We start from the raw sequence: 21,396 nt of genomic DNA, 5'->3' as shown, positions 1-21,396 counted from the left end.
CGCCTGTGATTTTATCTAAGCTTGTGACTCCTGAAGACACAAACCTTGTCCCTCCCCTCAAAAGTCACATCAAGACAGCAAATGTATATATCAAATGCCAAACTTAAAAACAAAAACTAATAGAATTTCCAGGGGAGCCAGTATAGCTCAGTGGTTGAGCACTGACTTCCCACATATGAAGTCCCGGGTTCAATCCCCGGCCCTGGTACCTCAAAAGAAAGAAAAAAAAAAAAAATAGAACTTCCAAAAATCTGTCCTGTGAAGGAAAGATTTTCCTTTTTTGTACAATTATATAAGCTCTGTAACCTGGGAGATCAGGTCCTGGGCTGTGTGTGTGTGTATGTGTGTTAAACCATTGCACAGTCTGAAGAAATAGCACATTCTGTGCCCAGGGAGGGTGGAGGGGCAAGCTGGCATCAGATGGATATTTTAAGGGTTCTGATGTTATTTGCTGCCCTGTTTACAGAGCTTGGGAGGTTATCAGAACTTGCTCATTGCATTCTTGATAGATTCTGCTGTTGCCTTAAAAAGAATCGCTGTCCTTTGGGAATCTGTGGCCAGCTGGGTGTAGCGTGGACGGTCTCTCTGCAGAGTCACGGAGTCTTGTTCGTCATGCAGAATGACTCGTGAGCTGCCGTGGGTGGCAGAGAACAGAAACATCCCAGACTAACGTCCTAGGGGAGCTGCAGCTGGGCCCGCGGGTCGGACGTCCCAGGCCTGGGTTTAAAAGGTGGCAGCTTGCGTTTGAAAGCGCTGCTCTAATTTTGTCCTCCTCCTTTTATTGCCCTTTAGGCTCCGAGGGAACACTTTCTCTCCAGAGGAAATAGAGAAACTCAGCCACAGGGACAGCAGACTTTTGCTTTGATGTCTCCCGGCAACAACGTTCATCTCCGTTTGTTGATGAGCGAGCTCTGGGTTTGGGCCCTAAAGCTGGATTACATAAGGCAGCAACCCATTCAGTCTGAGCTCCCTCCTGCTGGGAGGACTGGAAGAAGTTTTCTGGGAACACCATAGGGTCACCTTTATTCTGGCAGAGAAAAGAGCATTAATGCGTTCCAGAACGGACTTTTCCCAAGCCTACTCTTGCCATCTTGTTTTTCCCAAGATTTGAACCACGGCAATTAAAAGAGGGGTGGCCCCCTTCCATAGCCAGGGGCTGGCCTCCTGCTGACATGTGCCAGTGGGACGCATGTATGTTAACTGGGTGCCTATTGGTATAAAGACCTGGACCACATGAAAGTCACCCTGACTCTTCCCACGATGAGGAGGGCATATGTAGGAAGTACCTTTCTGCTCGGCATTGGCCTCGTGGGTCATGCATTCAAATCATTCCCCACATCTGGCTCCCCCCACTTACCCTAGACCCCAGCACATGGCACTTCTTCTGGCAGAAGATGCTGCATTCTCAGCTTTCATAATTTTGCTTATAGTCCCTGCCATTGCCCCCCGCCAGAGGCAGGGCTATAATTTCCCCAGCTCTCCCTCCTGGTGTGTAACACAATGTTGGAAGGAGATACAGGACAGCCCATGTTTGTTCCCCAAGACAGTGCAGATGTGCAAGAAAAATATGGCTACACTACAGCTGGGATCACACGTGGATTTTATTTCCAGTGAAATCAATTACTCTTCACTTAAGCCTTTGAAAGTAGCTCCCCATTGAAATGCAGCTTTTAAGAATTAATCTGGCCTGGAATTTTTGAATAGCCCCACTAGACCTCTGGTTGATGCCTGTGAACTGAACTCTGATGATGTAATCATAAGAGATGGCCTGGTTTTATCTGTGCCAGAAGGCTTCAGGATATGTGGATTGAAAGTTTACAGGAGCAAAATCAGGCTCCATCTTAAATCTGTGTATCTTTCTGGAGTTTTAAAATGACGTATGTGGAAACCTTTGTAAACTGTCGGGTGCTATGCAAATGTTATTTTAACGATTATTATTTGTGAAAACTTGTTAATATTTATAAAAACACTTTGTTTTATGCTCCAAAGTGTATATTTTTATAGAAAACATGACCATGGAGGATAAGCTGTATTTAATCACCGAGGAGGAAAGTGTCAAATCATCAATGTTTATCTTCATTGTGACCAAACATTTGAAAAATAGTCCTGAAACTTGTCAAATATTAAAGCACAATTTTCTACTCAAAGGGCAGGGAGGAGCGAAGATCTTTTCAACCAGATAATTTATTACTTAAGGCCAAAGCAATGCTTAGAAATAGCCAGGTAATCAAAACACTTTTGCTTTGACTTAGAAAAGTCTAACCCAGCATGAAGTTTTAAGCTGGTCAGGAGTCTCACAGTGTCACCGTGCCCCTGAAAAGTCTGCAGCGAATGTGAAAGGGCCCCTGGGCCTCCTTGAATTCTCTCAAAGTGGCTCCAGGAGTTTTTAATAGGTAAAAGATAGAGAGGATTTGGGGATGGCTGTCCTCAGCAGCAGCCTTCTGGGCAGGCCCCGTTGAAATAATTCTTAGCTGCATTTAATGAGCAAGGGCTCAGGTGCTGCCCACCAGAGTGAAGTCCTGCTTCCTTGGAAGGTTCCGTGTATGCCTGGCTTGCTAAGTGCTGTGGCAGCTCCCTGGACGCCTCTGTGTGAACCCGTCTGCGGCTTTTCTTTGTGGCTGGCGTCACTGTCTGCCTAGACCTTTGCTTGCGGTGTATCAGATCAGGAGGAAGATGGAGACGGGCCTGCTTTCCCTGAGGGGTAAACACACCAGCCCATTTGCAGAGCACCCTCTTGGACTGGGAATTCATCCGGTAATTCCGTATGAACTAGTTATGTGATGACAGTCAGCGGATGAAACAAAACAGACATCTTTCCCATCCTCAGGATGTTTGAATGTAGAGGGAGAGGCAGGCAAAAACCAACTAAACTGAGAAACACAGAAACTAAGATCCCCGGTGGTGAATGCTAGGAAGGAAATCCACAGGGACCCAGAATAGAGGTGAGCCTTCTTCCGACTCGGGGTTGGTCAGAGATAAGGTCTCTGAGGAGGTGACCTCGCAACCTCGAAGTATGTAGTCAGCTGAATAATGGCCCCCAAAGTCACCCAGGTCCTAATCCCTGGAACCTGTGCATGTGATTTTATATGGCTGTATCGATCTCCCAAAGGGGTGCTGGTCCAAAGAACCAAAATCTGTTGGCTTTTATAAAAGGTATTTATTTGGGGTAAAAGCTTTCAACCCCAAGGCCATGCAAAGTCCATCTCAAGGTACCATCAAAGGTGCTTCCTCACCAAAGTCAGTTGCCAGGTTCCAGCCTTCCCCTGTCTGGGCTTCTACTCTCAGGCTCAAAGGCTCCACTTCTTCCTGATTTCAGCTGCAGGCTGGCACAGGGCTTGCCTCTCGTGCTTCCCGTATCAGCCATGGCTCTCTTCCCATGGGCAGCTGTAAACTATCGAGCAAATGGCTCATTCTGCCGAGGGCCCCAGCCTTATTTCTGTCACATGGCCAGATCAAAAATGACAGAGCTCTCTCTTCCTGTGTGACTATGTGAGTTTCCCTTTATATCAGGCCCAGCAAGGGGGCAGGGACTCAATCCGAGTCATGCCCTACTAATGTGGTCAAATAAAAAAAGACATAAAAGCAATCTTAACAGGTAATCTAAACAAGTCCCCTCAACTGAATTTAATACAATCAAAGGTTATCACACCCAGAGAATGGTTTACAAATATAAACTTTCTGTTTTGGGGATTCATAAGTAATCTCAAATTGCCACAGTGGCAAAAGAGAATTTGCATGTGGGCCCTATATGCTATCACTAGTGTCCTTACAAGAGCAAGGAGGGAAGTTTGACACAGAAGAAAAAAGGTGATATGACCAGTGAAGTGAGATGCTGTGCTACTGGCCTGGAAAAGGGAGGAAGGGGCCATGAGCCAAAGGATGCAGCGCTAGAAGCTGGAAAAGGCAAGGAAACAAATTCTCCCCTAGAACCTCCAGGGGCAACACGGTCCTGCCTGTTGGGACCTCTGGGCTCCAGGGCTGTAGGAGAATAAATTAGTTGTCTTAAGTGGAAGTGTGTTACAGCAGCCATAGGAAACTAACAGGGTATGTTTCAGACAAGGGTGTCACCAGATGGGTTTGGAGAAGCAGGAAGGGCCTAGTTGGCCGTGGTCTTGACCTTAAGAATAATGGTAAGCCACTAGTGAGTTCTATGCAGGGGAGATCCAATTAACTTACATTTAAAGAAGATCTCATTTGTTGCTAGAGGGGACTGGAGTGCAGAGAGTAAGGATGGAGGCAAGAGGAAATGGCGAGACCATCTAGGATCTATTGCAGGTGAGGGGTATTTGGCTGCCCTAAGGTGGTGCCAGTGGAAGTGGAGGAAAGAAGATGGGTTCCAGAGATATTCTGGAGATAGATTCCCAAGGGCTTATAGATGAATTGGGTGAGAAGGATGAGGGAATAAGAAGAAGCAATGAGGACGCCTGAATTTCTGACTTAAGTAACTTGGTGACTGCAAAAGACAGGTAGGAAACAGGTTTGGAAGCGGGAGTCGCTTTTGTTTTGGATTGTCAGGCTCGAAACACTTAAATGCAGAAGTCAAGTGGAGTCATCAAATTGTTGCATGAGTCAAGAGCCTGGAGGAGAGATCATGACCAGAAATATCAAAGTGGGCATCCACAGAATCAAAAGGGGAATTAAATCCTTGGACCTGGATGACATAACCTAGGGAGAGATGATGGAAAAAGAAGAGTTCAAGAGGGCCCTTGTAAGGGAGACCTTGATATATGATCACTGTCAGAGTTCAGAATGGGTAAAACATCCCGATGCCTTAGTTTGCCTGCGCTGCTATGACAAATACCAGACAATGGGTTGACTTAAACAACCGGAATTTATTGGCTCATGGTTTTGAGGCTTAGAAGATGTTCAAAACCAAGATATTGGCAAGGCTTGCTTTCTCCTTGAAGACTGTAGCATTTTGGCTTTCTTGGGGTTCCTTAGTTTGTATCTCTGCCTCCTATTGCAAGGACATGTCCTCTCCTTTCTTCTAGCTTCTGTGACTTCCGTGTTCTCTTTATAAATCCTCCAGTAATCTGGATTAAGACCCACCCTCATTCCACTGGGCCACATCTTAACTAAACATAATATCTTCAAGAGGCCCTATGGTTTCACACCCACAGGAATGTGGATTAGATTAAGAACATGTCTGTGTTGGGGTACATAATTCATTTGATCACACCTAATTAAAAAATCCAGCAGATATCACCAAAAACCTTTCTGGGCCTTTGTGGGTAACTAGGGAACTGGGAATCTTAATCTTAAGGTTTTCCAGTAGGGAGGTTGCCAGAAAGACGTGAGCTCAGGGCCAGTGGTTTACCCAGGCACAGGCAGATTCCAAATTTGTGGCTAAAAATACATCATTCTTATACAAAGAAAAGTATTAGAGCAGAATATTTTTTTTTCCCAAAGAGCCACGGAGTTTAATAATATTCCCCATCATCCTGGTGGGGGGTGGGGGAAGAGTGGGGTAGAAAGTCCATGGAAATTTTTTTTTTTCCACAGCACCAAAACAAGAAACTGAAATGAATACCTCCCACAGAAATGGGAGAGGTGGAATCATTTTCCAAGCAGCCGGGTTGAGCCAAGAGTTTTATTCCACCATGGCACTAACACCTCTCGGTGCCTCCCTCCCCGCGTGGTGAATGGCCAGCCCACTGTGTGCCACACAGAACTGTCAGGGCACCAACCCTGGCACTGCCCACAGTGGTGGGTGGGCGGCAGATACAGGTGAACCCCGAGGTCCACAATGAAACGCACTGGGACCCCCCTCCCCACCCCGGAGCCGTTTCCCTTGGAAAATTACCTGGGGGCGAGGCTGCGGCCGTGCAGCCTGGAAACCCAAGCTCTTTGGCCGGTGTTTCTTCAAGGTACCCTTTTTTTCTGCTCTCAATCCAATCCCCACCTAGTACCACTTCTAGAACAGTCCACAATTCCAATCCTGTAAGCTTCACCCCTCTCCCCATCACTTTCCCTGAAAATCCTTCTGCTCAGGAGTGCTGCATTCCTTTTTAATTTGGAACGACTTCTCTCTTCATATTTTTAGTTCCATGTCCCCCAACACATTTTCTCTACCTCTCCTCCTCAGCTGCTCTACCCACCTCCCCCCACCATGAGAAAAGGAGCTTCTCTGGGACCCCCCCTTGCCTGGATTACTGCATCCATCTCCTGACTTTCTCTTGCTCCTGCCCTTGACCTGAAGAGTCTTTTCTCTGCACAGCAGCCTGTTACAACCCAAATCACATCAGTTCCTGGTCTGATCTAAATCCTCCAGGACTTCCCACCTGGCACAGGGTAGATTAGATGCAGGTCTCACGCTGGCCTCACCTTTGCCACTCGCATCCCTGTACTCGGCCCTGCAGCCACCTTGGCTTCTTTGCTGTTCCTTGCCTCTGCTGAGCCCATTCCTGTCTCCAGACCTTGCTCCTGCCTATTCCCTCCTCCAGGGGAGTTGTCCTCTTCCCCTGGACAGCGGGCTCGCTCCTCACAGCCTTCAGGTTGTTGATCAAATGTCTCCTGGTGGAGGGTGTCCTTCTCTGGACATTCTACTGAAAATAGCAGCTCTGGCCACACTCTCCACCCTGCCCTGCCTTCTCAGCATCACCTCTCAGCCTGCCTGCCTGATGCACACTTGTGCCTTCATGGCCCATCTCCTTCAATAGGATGTCAGCACTGTGAGAATGGGGCCGAGCCTGCCTGGCTCCCTGCAGAGGCCTCAGACTCCCCTAAGGGAGGAAGGAGTCCTGAGACTCGGGACCATCCCTGGCACATCGACTGCTCAAAATGGAATTCCAGACATAGCACAAAGGCCCCAAAGGAGAGCATTAAACTCTGTCTTTTTCTCTCTCTGCATTTTTAATCATACATAGAAATCATTTGTCATTGATAATAGCAAATAGCTCAAGCGGGAGAGTGTGGATTTATGCTTGAGCTGGATTAGTTTAAAGATGATTAAAGTAATCCCTTTCATTTTATCAAAAAGAGCTTTTGGGTGACCAGAGTAAAAGCCCCCTCTGAACATTCAGGTTGCACCTGGAGGTGCCCCTCACTGAGCTGGGAAGACTCGACGTCTTGGCCACTGACGGAAACACTGCGCTGGCCACCGTGGAGATAGTTCCTGGGCAGTGTCCTCGCCCACATCCCCTTAGCAGGGGGCTTAGAGCTCGTTCTGATTGAGACTGGGGCAGGGTGCTGTGCTGCTGGTGCAGAGAGGAGTCCGGCAGGTCCTTTCACCCCCTTTGTCCTTTGCCACATACCTTTATTGCCTTAGATAATAAAATACCCTCTCTGTTCCTCAGTTTCCTTATCTGTCAGAGGGGTTACAGCCACGCCTGCTGTATTTGTTTTCTAAGGTTTTAGTAACAGTACTAAAAAGGTGGCTTAAAACAACATACATTTATTCTTTCACAGTTTTGGAGGCCAGAAGTCCAAAGTCAGGGTGTGGGCAGGGCCGGGCTCCCTCCGGGGCCCTTGGGCAGAATCGGGTCTTTGCCTTCTCCAGCTTCTGGTGGCTCCAGGCTTCCTTGGCCTCTGACTGCACAGCTCTACTCTCGGCCTCTGTCTTCCCATGGCCTTCTGCTCTCTCTGTGTCTCTCCTCTGGACACTCCCATAAGGACACTCGTTGCTGGATTTAGGGCCCCCTTGGATTATCCACGATGATCTTGTCTCACAATCCTTAACTTGCTCTTGCTGACATCTGCAAGGGCCCTTTGTACAAATAAGGCCCCATTCACAGGGCCAGGGGTTAGGGGAGGACATATATTTTTGGAGGCCACCATTCAAACCAACACGCCTCCCTCAAAGGATGCTTACGCTGATTTAATGAGGTGTCCTATGCAGGGTGATTAACAGACTTCATCATCAATTGCAAAGATAATCACTAATATTTACATAGGGCTTACTAAGTGCCAGGTTTTCGTGTATTAACTTTTTAACTCAAGTACATTAATTTAATTGAGAGTTTCTGCCCAATCTGCTCATGCTCAGCCTCCTGCCCACAGCTCAGAGATTCTCAGTGGACCTGTGAAATGGGTGCTGTGACACACCACCCATACCCACCCTCAGGACAGGAGGCCTGATTTCCCCAGCTACTAGGAGTGCTCCTGGCTGACAGCCCTTGACTGCCAGCTCTCTAGGGAGATGGCCTCAGTTGAAGAGAGTTGCATCATCCAAGGGGACACCCCACTTTCCAGGGGCAATTCCAATCTAGCACACATGGAATATAGAAGCTCGGTCTCTCATCCCAACTAGGGACAGTGCTGAAGGCCATCCCAGCTTCAGACCTCCCCTTGAGGTCAGCTGAGGCCTCACAGCCCAGCTTCTCCCTATGCCAATCCTGTTTCCCTCCTCTCCCTTCTTCAGGTGTTGACCTCAAGAGTACTCCCTAGGAAACCTCCTGTACACCTATCTCCATCTTGGATCTGCTTCCTGGGAAACTCAACCTGCTCTAGCATCTCTGGATTTGCCTTGCAGCACCCTGTCCTCCATCTTCTGGTAATGGCGCCCTGCCATTCTGTTGGGAAGCCAGCCCTCTCTCAATGTATGGGTGGAGGCCTGGGGGGGGGGGCTGTCAGCCAAGGTGTCCCTCCTCTCCCTGGCTAAGGAGAAGACATGTGACTCAAGCCTGACCAATTGGGTGCTTTCTCCTGGGAATGCCACCCTCACACCTGATTCATCCTGAAGGCAGTACCCTGAAGAGGTCACCATTGGTCATCCCATTAAAATCTCGGGTAATTCAGTTATTTCTTTGATTCTGCAATTTCCAAATATCCTTTAAATAAGCCCTCATTATGCATACCCTGTAGTCACTTCGTAAGCCATGTGGCTAGGGAGCTTCTTGGATTTGGGCAACATTCAGTGTCTCTACTCTCAAGACAAGGGTAAACAGTTCTTGCTCATTTAGTGGCATTCAATGAGCACCTAGTATCAGCAAGGGAGCTTTTCCTAGCTACCAGGCTCCCAAAATAGGAATTGTCATCTCCATTTAAATATTAAGAGACTGAGGGTCAGAGAAGTTGAATGACTGACTTACTGTTAGGAAGTAGCAGAACTAAGATTCAAACCCAGGTCTTACCTGCTATACTATATGGGCATTTATAAGATTCATGTCCCCAAGGTGCTCATTGCCTCTTTAGAGTTAGGGCAGCATATTTGGACTAGCCTCACTGCTATAGCAAACCCTCGAATTTCAGAGGCTTAACACAAACCCAGTTGACTTCTCACCAGTGTACAGTCCAGGAATTGTGGCGGTTCAGGATCCCACATTCTGCATTAGAAGAACTTTAGGGGGTTCACAGGATTGATGGGAAGGCTGTAGAGTTAGGTGGGCAGGAGCCATGGGAGGCTGAAAAAGCCCCTAGAAGCTGCATTTCCTGAGATGGGGAAGGCAGAAGGATCATAGTGGTGGTAGTGGTGGTGGTGGTCAGGGAGCAGAAATATTTGAAGTTTACTTTTGTCTGTATTAAGCAGAGATGTCGGATATATAAGACACAGGATTTGGTGAGGTCGAAGAAGGAGGTGGAAGCTTGTGGAAGCCATTTGGGGAGCTTGGGGCAGGTTCAAATTCATTGTCTTGACTAGCCTACTGAGAACATTTTGTTGAGTCCTCAAGAACTATGTGTTACCCTATTACTCCATGCCAGCCTTCTAGGAGTGTACTACCTCCTGGGGGAGAGATCCAATTAGATTCAATAGCTTTCCCTTGAGTTCCTGTGGTGTGTAAGAAGGTAGCTCTGCAAGCCCCTTTAGGATCACAGTTAGCCACAAGGCTCAAAGCCCTGCAGAGGTTTCCCATTGCTGCAGAGAGAAAGACCATCGCCTCGCCCTGGCTCCTGAGTCAGCAGCCCTTCTGTGCCTGCCTCTTTCAGTTCCTTCAAAATGCCATGCTCTTTCCTGTTCCCTTTGCTTGGAGAATTTCTTCTCACCCCCAACTGCCAGTTATCTTTCCTGCCCCATCTTAAAGATGACTTTTTCAAGCAGGCCTCCCTGCGTGCCCAACTACCTTTTATATGTGCTCAGAACTGTAAGTAAGTAGGTGGGCATGCACTCAGTTGCTTAAAGTCTGCCTTCCTTCCTGGAGGACAGGGGTGGCAGCTTTCTTATACACTGCTGTGCTTGGGCATCTGCTCAGTAACTCAATCATGAGTTGTGTGAACCTAGGGTCAGGCTGGGTGGAAAAGGCTATGGGATGGTGACCCATGGAAGGTGGGACCATCTGCAAAAGAGGCTGGACTTTGCCTGGGTCTTAAATGAGGGAAGAGCCCACGGGCATTTCCATTGGAAAACAGAGGTGGACAGGGCCCTTGGATTAGAATCAGAAGAATCAGGGACTCAGCTCATCGCCCTGGGGACCAGGAACAAGTGATTCTCCCTTTCTGGACCGTAATGTCCCATCTATAAAACGAAAGGCTGGTTTATCAAGGTCTGCAAATAAGAGCCTAGTGACACTCTCCTCATCCCATCCCCTGGTGGGCATCTCTCATCCTGTGAGTCTGAATATAGCTTCAGAATTGTTTTCGACACAGTGTTCTAGGCAGCCATTACTGAGTGATAGGAGCTGGAATTGAGATACTTCCTGAATGAAGTTCTCCGGATGAAGTCAGGCCCTGAGTGAGTATGTGTGACAGCAGGAATGAGCATGGTTATCTGACCACTGCTGGGGGGCAGGCGGGCGAGGAAGCCCTACCGAAGCAGAGGGCTCAGCAGCCCCAAATGCCACCATCAGAAAGAACATGAAGATGTTCTTGTCCAGGGTGGCAAACTCAAATGCCTTCAGGGACCATGAAACAAAGTAAATGAGAGGAGTGGTTGGTGGGGGGGAGGGGAGGAATAGGAAATGGTGGGGAGAGTGGCAAACTAGAGAAAGTGAAAGTGCTGCCTAAAAGCTTTCAAAATCTCTCCCACTCTATTTCTTCCTTTCCCTCCTTCTCCTCACTGGAGAATTAAACAAAACAATCTTCAGGCTGAATTTCACTTCAGGGCAGCCAGACTGTAACCTCTTTGTCTTGCCTGCTTTATCAGAGACTTTAGATCTGGAGGGAAGAGTCGTCCCCTAAGGTCCTGTCACAGGCCAGGACTGTTGATTCTCAGTGTATTGTTTTTTATTGCAGTGTGGCCAAGAAGCCTGGGAAATAGGGCTAGGGTGGACTAAGGAAGGACAAGAGTGGATTGCATTTTCAAATGAAAATGTCCATGTCATTCTGGGTGATTCTGGCAAGGCCTGTATGCCAATGCTGTTAGTAATCACTCATGTGACTTTTTATGTACTCATCCATTTAAACTCAGATTTTCAGAAACATGTCACTTTTCACTGGGGAAATTTGTGTCATGATTAAATACACCCACACACCCACACACACACACACCCCTCCTCCTCCCTCAGTATTAATCATCTTCTCCCTTAATTGGTACTTAAAGTGTCAACGGAGCAGGAATTAATTAACCGGAGTATCCAGCAAGCAAGGCATGCTACAAGGCTCTGGGACTGATTATAAAAAGCACTTCCTTAAATATTTTGAGCACATTGGGGGAATCAGATAGTTCCCTTCTAATTGAAGAGCCTTAACTACACCCGAGGTCCTGGCTCGTGGCCAGAGGTGCAGGGTTGAGTGGGGCGGCGCGTGGATAACCCTTCTTCACCACCCTCCAGGCCTCCCCGCCAAACTGGGGTAGGTGGCGACAGAGGTTCAGAGAGTGCAGGGGTCTTATGCTCTCTCTGAGGGGGAGAGGAGAGCTTTAACTTTTACTGAGTTCCAATTACGAATCAGGAAGTTTACACATGGTATTTCACGACAATCCTGTAAAACTAGTGGTAGTATTAGCTCCATTTTACAGAAATTGAGGCACAGCGCCCATGTCACAGCACTAAACTGAAGGCTCAAAAGATGCACGCTTAGGTCTGATTGTAAAGTTTTGCTCTTTCATGGAATCCCGGAATCCTATTCCTAACTCTCGTCTGGACCACTTCCTACCCCAGACCCAAACTCGGAGTCTGCAGGAGTTTTGACAGCTAAGTCACGAGCCCAGCCAGTAAATGGGAGGTGGAGCGCAGAGGAGCACAGCGCCCCGCCCGACTCCGGGATCAGCCAATGGTGGCGCGGCAGCCGCAGTCTTTCGTCCAATCCTCCAGAGGTCCCGCCCCCACCTCGCTCTCCTCCCCCTCCCTCCCCGCCTCTTTCCCTTTGGCTCCACCGAGCTTGACAGAGAGGAAAGTCCCTTTGGCCCGCGCCGGGTCGGCAGCCATTGGTGGAAGGTCTGTCACCGGGAGACCCAATCAGGATCTGCGCAGGGACGCAGCTCCGGTCGCGATTGGTTAGGGCGGCCGTTGCCCCCGTCCGCCCCCGCTGCCTTCCTCCCCTGGGCGGTTCGGAGGCGGGGCAGGTGGGGGCGGGCCCAGGTAGCAGGTTCGGCTGCGCGGGGGCCGCGCGTCGGAGGTAAATATTAGGGCGGTGGGTGTGGGGCGCCGGGGCCGGCCCGGGACCCGAGCTAGGGAAGCTGGGGAAGGGGAGACGCCCCGCCGCCCGAGGTGAGCGAGCGAGCGAGGGCGCAGGCGGCGGAACCGGCGAGCGGCGGGCGGCCCGGTCCCCGCCGCGCCCCTCCCCGGCCTCTCGGCGCCCCGAGCCTCCGCGGCGGCGTGGGGCCTGGGCGCCCGCCCGTCAGTTGCGCCGGCCCGGAGCCGGCTCGGCCCGCGGGAGCCGAGCCCGCTGACGTCAGCCCGGGCTTCCCCAGCCCCGGGGGCTTCCCCTGCCCTCGGCCTTCCCGGGGGTGCGCCCGGGTCGGGGGGAGGTGGTCGCCACCGCGGGGAGCTGCGGAGAGGAGAGGACTTGGGATGGGCGCCGCGCAGGACCCAGCCTCCCCCCGCGGCTGCGTTTCCCGGCGGGGAAACCGAGGCACGGGCCGCCGGCGGGCTCCCGACCGCCCCGGTTGGCGTCGCGGGTCCTGGGCTGTAATCTCACGCCTCTGCCGTGGGGCGTAGCGAGCGGCCGGTTTTGGGGTGTTCGTAGCGCCGGACCAGGAAGAGCAGCCGGGGTTCTGGCCTCGTTAATGGCGTGTTCTGTTTTTTCTTTCAGTTTCCCTCTTTCCAGAGTGAGGATGATTTTACGCAGCTGCCCGGAGTTCTTTAGTTGAGCTCTGTTGAGACAAGGTAGTCTTTCTTTTCTTGCGTTTTGGGCTTCTTTATCATATTAACGGTCTGTGGGGAAATTCGTGAAATGTTGAAGAAAGCTGGTGCTCTTGAGCGTGGGTCAGCGGCCCGGTTGTTCACGTACTTGGCATCTTTCCTCTTCCACCCCTTGGCAAGCCTGTGGCCTTTCCATCGGCACCCCCAGTTTATCCCTGCCCCCTTCCTCTCCCCAGACTTACCTGGAAAGTTGTATTCTTAGCTCAGCTAAGGAGGATTCCCTACATTGCTTTTGAATTCGGGCTAATTAGGGATCAAAATAAGATCGCTCATTTTCTAATTTATTGGTCCCCAGAGAAAAATCTGGGACTTGGAAGAGGAGGTTCATGCCTGGGTTGGTTTTCAGCACCCCCTCCAGCTCCAAGTGGAGTTAATGGCTCTGAGAATTTAGACTGTCATTCCCCCCTGAGTAGTGGATGGATTCGGACTAGGACAGTATTAGGAGCAAATAATTTGCTGGAAATTCTTATTGAGGTTCCTGTACTGTGAATATGGATGACACCCAGAACATTATCTAAGTTCTGCTGCTAAATTGTATAGTATGTTTGCAAAAAAGTTTCCTTTGGGTGTTAATTTTGTGAGGAGTTGATAAGACCCAAGATCTTACTATTTAAAGCAACAGCAGATATTAAGCAGCAGTGATTTATGTGGTTTGGCATGCCTTAACTGTGACTTTTGATTTAAGGACATTTTTAATACAAGAAGAGAGAAAGAAGTAATTATCCTATTCGTCAAACTATTAGTATTTTGTTCCTGATTTTCACACTGTGTTCTTAAATTTGTCTGGGATTTTCACATTGGTTATACAGAATTAATACTCATAACTGGTGTGAGGCTCTAGGAAGCCACTTTCAAATGAAACTTAGAACAACTTGTTTCATGATTCTGAAATTTTCCTTGTTTGTTCTTATATGTATAACAAGTAAGTGATATAAAAATTGACCATGACTTCGTTTATCCAGAGAATTAGTGAACTTTTAGGCAAAAATTTCTGACTCCTCAGCCTTTTTTGTCCTTTTTTTTTTTTTTTTTTTTAAACCCTGAAGAAGCTTTCAATCACATAAATGATTAGGACGAGGAAGTGGAATTTTGACTTTCACTGGTATCACTGAATTAGCCAAGTTATTCATTCATTTCCCATGTATTTAATGTTTATCATACATTAGATGCTGGTCTGGGCAGCAGAAATATAAAAATGAAGGACTCTGGGAATTCACAGTTTGAGAGGCTAGGCTTAACTCTAGTGGGGCAGCATTTTTCATTTTCTTTTTGACGTGAGTGTGCAGATGCAGGAGCCAAACTTTTTTTTACATTATAAATCCCAATTGTTTTCATATACAGAATAAAGGACTGTATACTTGTGTACTTATGTCACAAGTTAACCTACAAGGAATTTAAAACTGCCTTCTTCTCTTTTCTCATCAAAGAATCTCTATATTCATATTCTATAGCTGTTTAGGAATATAACAATTTGTTCTTTGAACGAGAGATATTCTTTCTGAATATGGTAATCATTCTAGCTATTTGGAGAGATTGGAAAAAGGCCCATGTGTCTTCTCTCTTTCGTATTCCCATTGACCTTCTTACCACTTTGCTGTTTATAATTAGGAGCAGTATTTTAGTATTGTAATTTTCCTCCTGATATAGATAGCCTCCTGTAGCTTGTAGAATGTCAGGGTATCACAGGAGATGCAAGAAGTTTGTGAATTAGATCTTTGTTTTCTTTTGTGAGGTTCTTTTGAACAGCATATAACCTGCTTACTTGAGAGTCAAAATGGCATCGTATCTTCTGGATAAGTTAACCATAGACATTTTTGTAGCTAATGCTGTTCATTTGTAGTTATCTATTGTCTTTTAGAACCTCGTAATGCTGATCTTTAATATTGTCATTTAAACTTATTTCTTGATCATCTTTCCATTTTGATTGGAAACTGATAAATGTTTATGCTTTTCGACTCTTGGTTTAACTATTTTTATCATAATACAATTAAATTCCCCTCTACTCAGAATCCAGGCATTAGAGTTTAGATAATTAGATATATTTTCAAGTTATCTTGCGTGTTGTCAAAAGAAAGCCCTGTTCAATTTGGATTTAGGGTTAAATATATTATTTTATTCCATCTTTTTGGTCCTCTTCAGTCAGTACTTTCACTAATTACAAGGATATTCATTAACACGCAACTTTCCAGCCTGAAAATGAAATAAGTAATGTAGTATTTAGATGAGTCATTTATCATATATTTGCACTCAAAGTGAAGTATAATATTAGAGATATTAGAAATAATAAGAGAATACAAATGAAAATTCTCCTTTCACCCCGCCGCTGCCCTTCCCCTGTTTTTGGAGTTTGAATATGCTGCTTTTTCCTTGTAGTATCTTACTGCTCCTATGACCTTTACTTTAAAAAGCTGAGTGAAAATGGGGTGAGTCTTGTTGAAGGCAGACATCATATCTTAAACATTCTGTATTTTTAAGTGTCTGACAAGGTCCTGAGCACATAAAATTACTAAACAAACAATTAAAGACACATATCCTGGTTAAAAAGGACTTAGTTACAATGTGTTACAATGTGATTGAAATCTTTGCTTCCCTAGAGTCTTGGGTACAGTTTTTACTGCTTGGGTTTCTTAAGACTTCATATATGAACTGTTGTGCATATCCCAGGGATAGAAGAATGTTGGCATTACGTTCATTTCTACAGTGGGAGGAAAGTCCCTGCCATGATACCAGTGTGTTGGGAGGATTAATATACATTAAATTTATTGTCTTGCATACCTCTAGACTTGAGCCATAAAGTCCCTCATTTAACTTTCTCTATCAGTTACAGTGAAGAGAATCAATTTTTAATATGCTTCTTTCTAAAAGGAAAGACCACATCCTTTTTGCTTTTAGATAATGCTTTTTAAATATTTAATAACTATTGCTTTGGCTCCTTGCATTGTTTAACATGATCCATCCTGCTGATGAGTCTGAGCTCACTCCCACTTGTGCTAATGCAAGTGAGAAAAAAAAGTCAACACTCCTGCTGAAGCTCCCTTTAAAATATGGTACTTGATGATATTGTTAAACTGCCCACAACCTTTTTTATTAAAACCAAAGTAATTATAGCAAATAATTTATTTACTATAGACTCTTAAGGGATTTGCAAAACAAAACACTTTTGCAATCAGATTTACTTAGAATATAGTGTCCAAATGCATTATATTTAGTAATTTAGTTTTGTCTTAGTATTATTTCATTAGCACTAGTGGTTTTTATTTTAAATTATCATATGAATCCATTGAGCTGGAGAACCAAGTAGAGTAGGAGTTGTTTGCATATAATAGTTAAGATTCAAGGAAGTTCTTTTATATAATATTTGAAGATAATCATTTTTAGGAATTATTTTTTACATAATTTCTTTTCAACATAATAGTAGAATTGTCATACCTTTTTTTTTGCCAAGAAAGTTTAAATTACATTTTAAAGAGAACTGAAGTAATAGTTCACTTGTTTGGAAATTGCTTTTTGACCATCTCAGCCTTCCCACAGCAACCAAAATAATGTCTAAGCAATAAGGCTTATGCACCTTATGCCTAAAAAACTTTCCCATTTATGTACTCCTCTTTTTGTTATTGTTTTCTTTGCTCTTTTTTTTTTCTTTTTTAACATACAAAGATATTTTATCATCTGTCTTCTCAGCACTGATTAAAAGCAGTAAGTTGGGAAGCAGCAAGGCCACAAAAGGAGTCAGTGCACACTGCAGGAAACCACAGAAAATGGCTGAGTGCAAGGGAAACTGCAGACTGTAAATCTATAGAAAGCAGACACTAGAGCTTGGAAGGCATAGTGTAAAGCCCTTTCACAGAGTAACATATGACCTTGCATATTGAGAGTCACACATAATTTTTATTCATAATGGTAATTCAGTGATCAAGAAAGTAATAAGGCCATTTCCTTGTTGAAAAATGTTGACATTTAAAAAAGGTTTTTGTCAAAAATAACAAACAGTTCATTTTGGTACTTTATAAGAATAGAGTCAGTTAAGGGGCTGGCTAACTGCTTGGTAGCCCTTATAAGAGATTCAGAAAATTAACTCCATTATTCATATTGTGTCAAGATAGGGGCTTCCACAGGTGTTTTACATAAGTGGCAAATAGATAAACTGATCCCATTCGTACTGAAGTGGACAGTGCCCTCAACTGGAATGATAACAAACACGTTATAAAGCAAGAATAGAAAAAAGAGAGAAAGAGAACCTTTTTATACTAGCCTCTGCCCTTGCCCTCATTAAATATTGCAGAGATATTTCAATAATGTTGGCTTGAAGGAGAATGAAACTATTCGCTTGTCTTGGGTAATCCATATGCCTCATTTTGGCTCATAGAGGGACAGGCAAAACCTTTATCATATGGAATACCTTATTATCCAGCAATGATTTCTAAAAGAAATGTTTCTTTGTGTATAGATTTGCCACATTGTTTAATCATTAAGTTAAATGATTAAACTTAAAATTTGGTTCTTTAGTTTTAGGAGTATTTACTTTTTATTGCAAGAATAGAATAGATAAATATGCTAGTGCTGTCAATCTGTGGTGTTATCGAGAATGATGTAAATGGATACCTCTCCCTCCAAGATGAGTGAAATAAGTACGGTATTTAGAAACCAGATAGCCACTGTAACAGGCACTAATAGGAACTGTTGTTTTCAGCAAAAACATTTAAAGAAATGTCCATTTGAATTACAGTGTATAGTTTCAATTGTCCAAATAGGAATGAGAATGAGGCTTCCTTGTAAAAGATTATTCTTGTAAATCTTTAAATGAAAAACTTAAGGCTGAAAAAGAAATCGTCTTCTGTCTATTCTTTCCCAGAATACATAGTTAAAATTATAGTATGAAATATATTATATTTGACTGCAAATATATCTCCTTGTTACTTAGTCCAAGTTTTACAAAATTGATCTTTTTAGATATCTTTGGTAAAATCACTTTACGCTATCTAATATTTGTGATTTTAAGGAATTGAATGATGGCTGATTCATGTGACTAACAGTATGCCTATTTAAGGATATAATATACAAGGTTAAGGAAATGTTAATGAAACAGCAGTAAAGTGTTCCATTGTCAAAATATGACAGGCAGATAAACAAATGGTGGTCAACATCTCAGAATTTGATCTCGTGATGTTTTTATTGATAAAAGATGTTTAACAACCTGGATGCAAAGAATAACTTTTTACCTCAACTATGGGTACAGAAATAATAGTCTTTTCTGATTTTATAAGACTTATGTGTATTTTGCTGAAATCCAGCTGCCTATCTCTTCTGGTGAGGCAGAATCCATTAAAAATGTTACTTTTAAAGTTTAAAAATATAAAAATTTGAATGTAATGTAAGGTTATCCTTTAAGGTTTTTACAAATTTCAGTTTATCAAACTTAGTGCCTTGGAAAGAAACTTTGTATTGTCTCTGAAGGTACTTCACAATTGGATTTCCTACTTATCTCTGATATCTGTTATTTACAATAGATACACGTGATGTCTTTTAGCCCTTTTAAATATTTCTGGAAATATTTCATTAGCATGTGTGATTTTACCAGTTGAATGAGAGTTTTTAAAGTCTTTAACCTTAAGTTTAGGTCATGTAGAATGAAGCCTAAAATTTCTTTGTGCTTGTCCTCTAGGCGTTTTGATTTGCTATCTTTTTACAGCATGGACACCAAATTGCTTAAAACAGGCTTTGGGACTGCCAGTGAATTTATCTATTGCGGTTTTACGACAAACTTAGTAGTTCCCCTTTTTTTGAGTTAATATTTTTAAGTTAATACCACAATGAGTTCAGGCTTATGGAGCCAAGAAAAAGTTACTTCATCTTATTGGGAAGAGCGGATTTTTTATTTGCTCCTTCAAGAATGCAGTGTTACAGACAAACAGACACAAAAGCTGCTTAAAGTACCAAAGGGGAGTATAGGACAGTATATCCAAGATCGTTCTTTGGGGCATTCAAGAATTCCTTCTGCAAAAGGCAAGAAAAATCAGATTGGATTAAAAATATTAGAGCAACCTCATGCAGTTCTCTTTGTGGATGAAAAGGATGTTGTAGAAATAAATGAAAAATTCACAGAGCTACTTTTGGCCATTACCAATTGTGAGGAGAGGTTCAGCCTGTTTAAAAACAGAAACAGACTAAGTAAAGGCCTCGAAATAGCTGTGGGCTGCCCTGTGAAAGTACAGCTGAGATCTGGGGAAGAAAAATTTCCTGGAGTTGTGCGCTTCAGAGGACCCTTATTAGCAGAGAGGACAGTGTCGGGGATATTCTTTGGAGTAGAATTGCTGGTAAGTTTGATGAACCATTTTGTAATGTGTAGTGGGCTTTTAGTGTGTGTGTGGATGTGCATGTGTGTGTATTTGTAGGCTTAGAGCTTTTTCCCCTTTTAAGTACAAAGTAAGTTTTCACAGAAGTCTTCTGTAATTTTTAATATTCATAATTCCTAGGATTTTCTTATCAATGATGAATTGAGATGATGCAAAAGAATGCATTGAAACCTTTTTTTTAACTGCTTACTGTGGTGGCATAGATAAATAGATCACAGTTTTTGGAGACTTTCTTGTCTTAAAAATTTTTAACATTGTGTCTATTAGAAAATGAATTCCACCTGATTGTGAGCTAATTAATCACTTAGTACAATTATTAATTATCTTGTGACATCATCTATGGGTTTCGCAGCTTTTCTTAATGTTTGCAATTAAATGATAATTTGGATATAAGATTTTTAAAATAATAAGTTGGAGCAATTTAAACCTGTTTTCAGTTGTCACTGATCATATATGTGGAACTTATATTGGAATTTAATATTTTTTTTGAAAAGAGACCCAGGAACTCTGTGATATGTTTCCAAACTTAATATTAATTTCCAGAACTTAAAAAATACCAATTGCATTTTGGCATTCTTGCAAATATATCTTCATGCCTTGTTTGCTTACTTCTCAACTTAATTTTTTAAAAAGCAGTGATTATAAACAATTGGGGATTTGAATCCTACTGTGCCATTTACTGGCTGAGTTACCAAGTTAACTTAACCAACTGACTTAATTTCTCAAAATCTGCTTCCTCATCTGTAAAAGGGTGATATCAGTACCCAACTTGCAAATTTTTTGGTGATGTATTGATGCAGGGTTTTAGCACAGTGGCTAGCACTTAAAAATTACTCAATAAATAGAACTAATGTTTCTGTTATTTTAAAGGAAATTGTTCTTTCTATAACAAAGTTATTGTTCAAACAACAGTGTAGTATCCAGCTCAGCTCTGTCACAAATGGAATTATGATTTTTATTTTTGCTTAATAGAGTTTTTGAAAGTTTCCTTATAAGGTAATTTTATTTTAGCATCAGATATAGCTACTTCTTCCTTTTTTTTTTTTTTTACATTCTAAACCCTATAGCAGTTGATAATAATTATATTTCTTATTTGTATCATTTAGAATTTTTCTGGAATGATCCCTGGGTAATTCCTTCCCCCTCTCCCCTTTTTAAAAACTAGGAAGAAGGTCGTGGCCAAGGTTTTACTGATGGAATATATCAAGGGAAACAGCTTTTTCAGTGTGATGAAGACTGTGGTGTGTTTGTTGCGTTGGACAAGCTGGAAATCATAGAAGATGATGACAATGGATTGGAAAATGATTATGCAGGTCCAGTGGACACAATGCAAGTTGAACTCCCCCCTTTGGAAATAAACTCCAGAGTTTCTCTGAAGGTTGGAGAAACTACAGAATCTGGAACAGTTATATTCTGTGATCTTTTGCCAGGAAAAGAAAACTTAGGATATTTTGTTGGTGTGGACATGGTAAGACAATTCTGGATTATGTTATCTTTTCAATATTTCTATTAAACTTATAAGCAATTTAGGTACAAATGAATTCTTTGAATATTTACAATGGACTAATTTGGAATAATTTAAAGAACATGTTCTAATTTACCTTTTGTAAAGGAACATTGAAATGGAGCAGGAGTCCTGATAAAGAATTATATTTACTGTTTTTCTCCAGTTTGAATAAACTGGAAAATGTTTTCAACCTTCAAACTTACCATGTGATAGCTGACCAGTATCCAGGGAAAAAATGCCCAAATATATTAAGCGCTGTCTTATCTTCTTTATTTTGAAAGGTTTTCTTTTCTTTTGTACTCTCTTTCTTTCTGTAATACTTTGAAAATTTTTATTGGATGTGATCTTATGTTAATGAATA

At 43.6% G+C, this 21,396-nt stretch overlaps 2 protein-coding genes across 7 annotated transcripts in view; both read left to right on the top strand.

Moving 5' to 3' along the window:
- Positions 1–8,456, top strand: part of NOD2 (nucleotide binding oligomerization domain containing 2) — a 41,615-nt gene extending 33,159 nt beyond the window's left edge. For 2 of the 3 annotated variants that reach the window (XM_004450428.4, XM_004450426.4), the window contains exon 12: positions 793–1,981. In XM_004450428.4, the coding sequence (XP_004450485.2) occupies positions 793–865 (73 nt within the window). In that variant the 3' untranslated portion in view covers positions 866–1,981. Of the gene's footprint in view, positions 1–792; positions 1,982–8,359 lie in introns of those variants that run through there. The other variant, XM_004450427.5, reaches the window with a different exon arrangement.
- A 3,796-nt stretch (positions 8,457–12,252) lies between these two features.
- The window catches only part of CYLD (CYLD lysine 63 deubiquitinase), a 68,002-nt gene continuing 58,858 nt past the window's right edge, over positions 12,253–21,396 (top strand). Inside the window, exons 1-4 of one of the 4 annotated variants that reach the window (XM_004450422.5) lie at positions 12,253–12,429; positions 13,066–13,139; positions 18,838–19,489; positions 20,694–20,996. In XM_004450422.5, coding sequence (XP_004450479.1) covers positions 18,986–19,489; positions 20,694–20,996 — 807 coding nt within the window. In that variant the 5' untranslated portion in view covers positions 12,253–12,429; positions 13,066–13,139; positions 18,838–18,985. Of the gene's footprint in view, positions 12,522–13,065; positions 13,140–18,837; positions 19,490–20,693; positions 20,997–21,396 lie in introns of all 4 variants that reach the window. The other 3 variants (XM_004450423.5, XM_058280030.2, XM_058280031.2) reach the window with 3 other exon arrangements.

The sequence above is a fragment of the Dasypus novemcinctus genome, chromosome 18 (assembly GCF_030445035.2).
Source record: "Dasypus novemcinctus isolate mDasNov1 chromosome 18, mDasNov1.1.hap2, whole genome shotgun sequence".
NCBI classification, from domain to species: Eukaryota; Metazoa; Chordata; class Mammalia; order Cingulata; family Dasypodidae; genus Dasypus; species Dasypus novemcinctus.
This window is presented reverse-complemented; position numbering and strand designations above follow the sequence as displayed.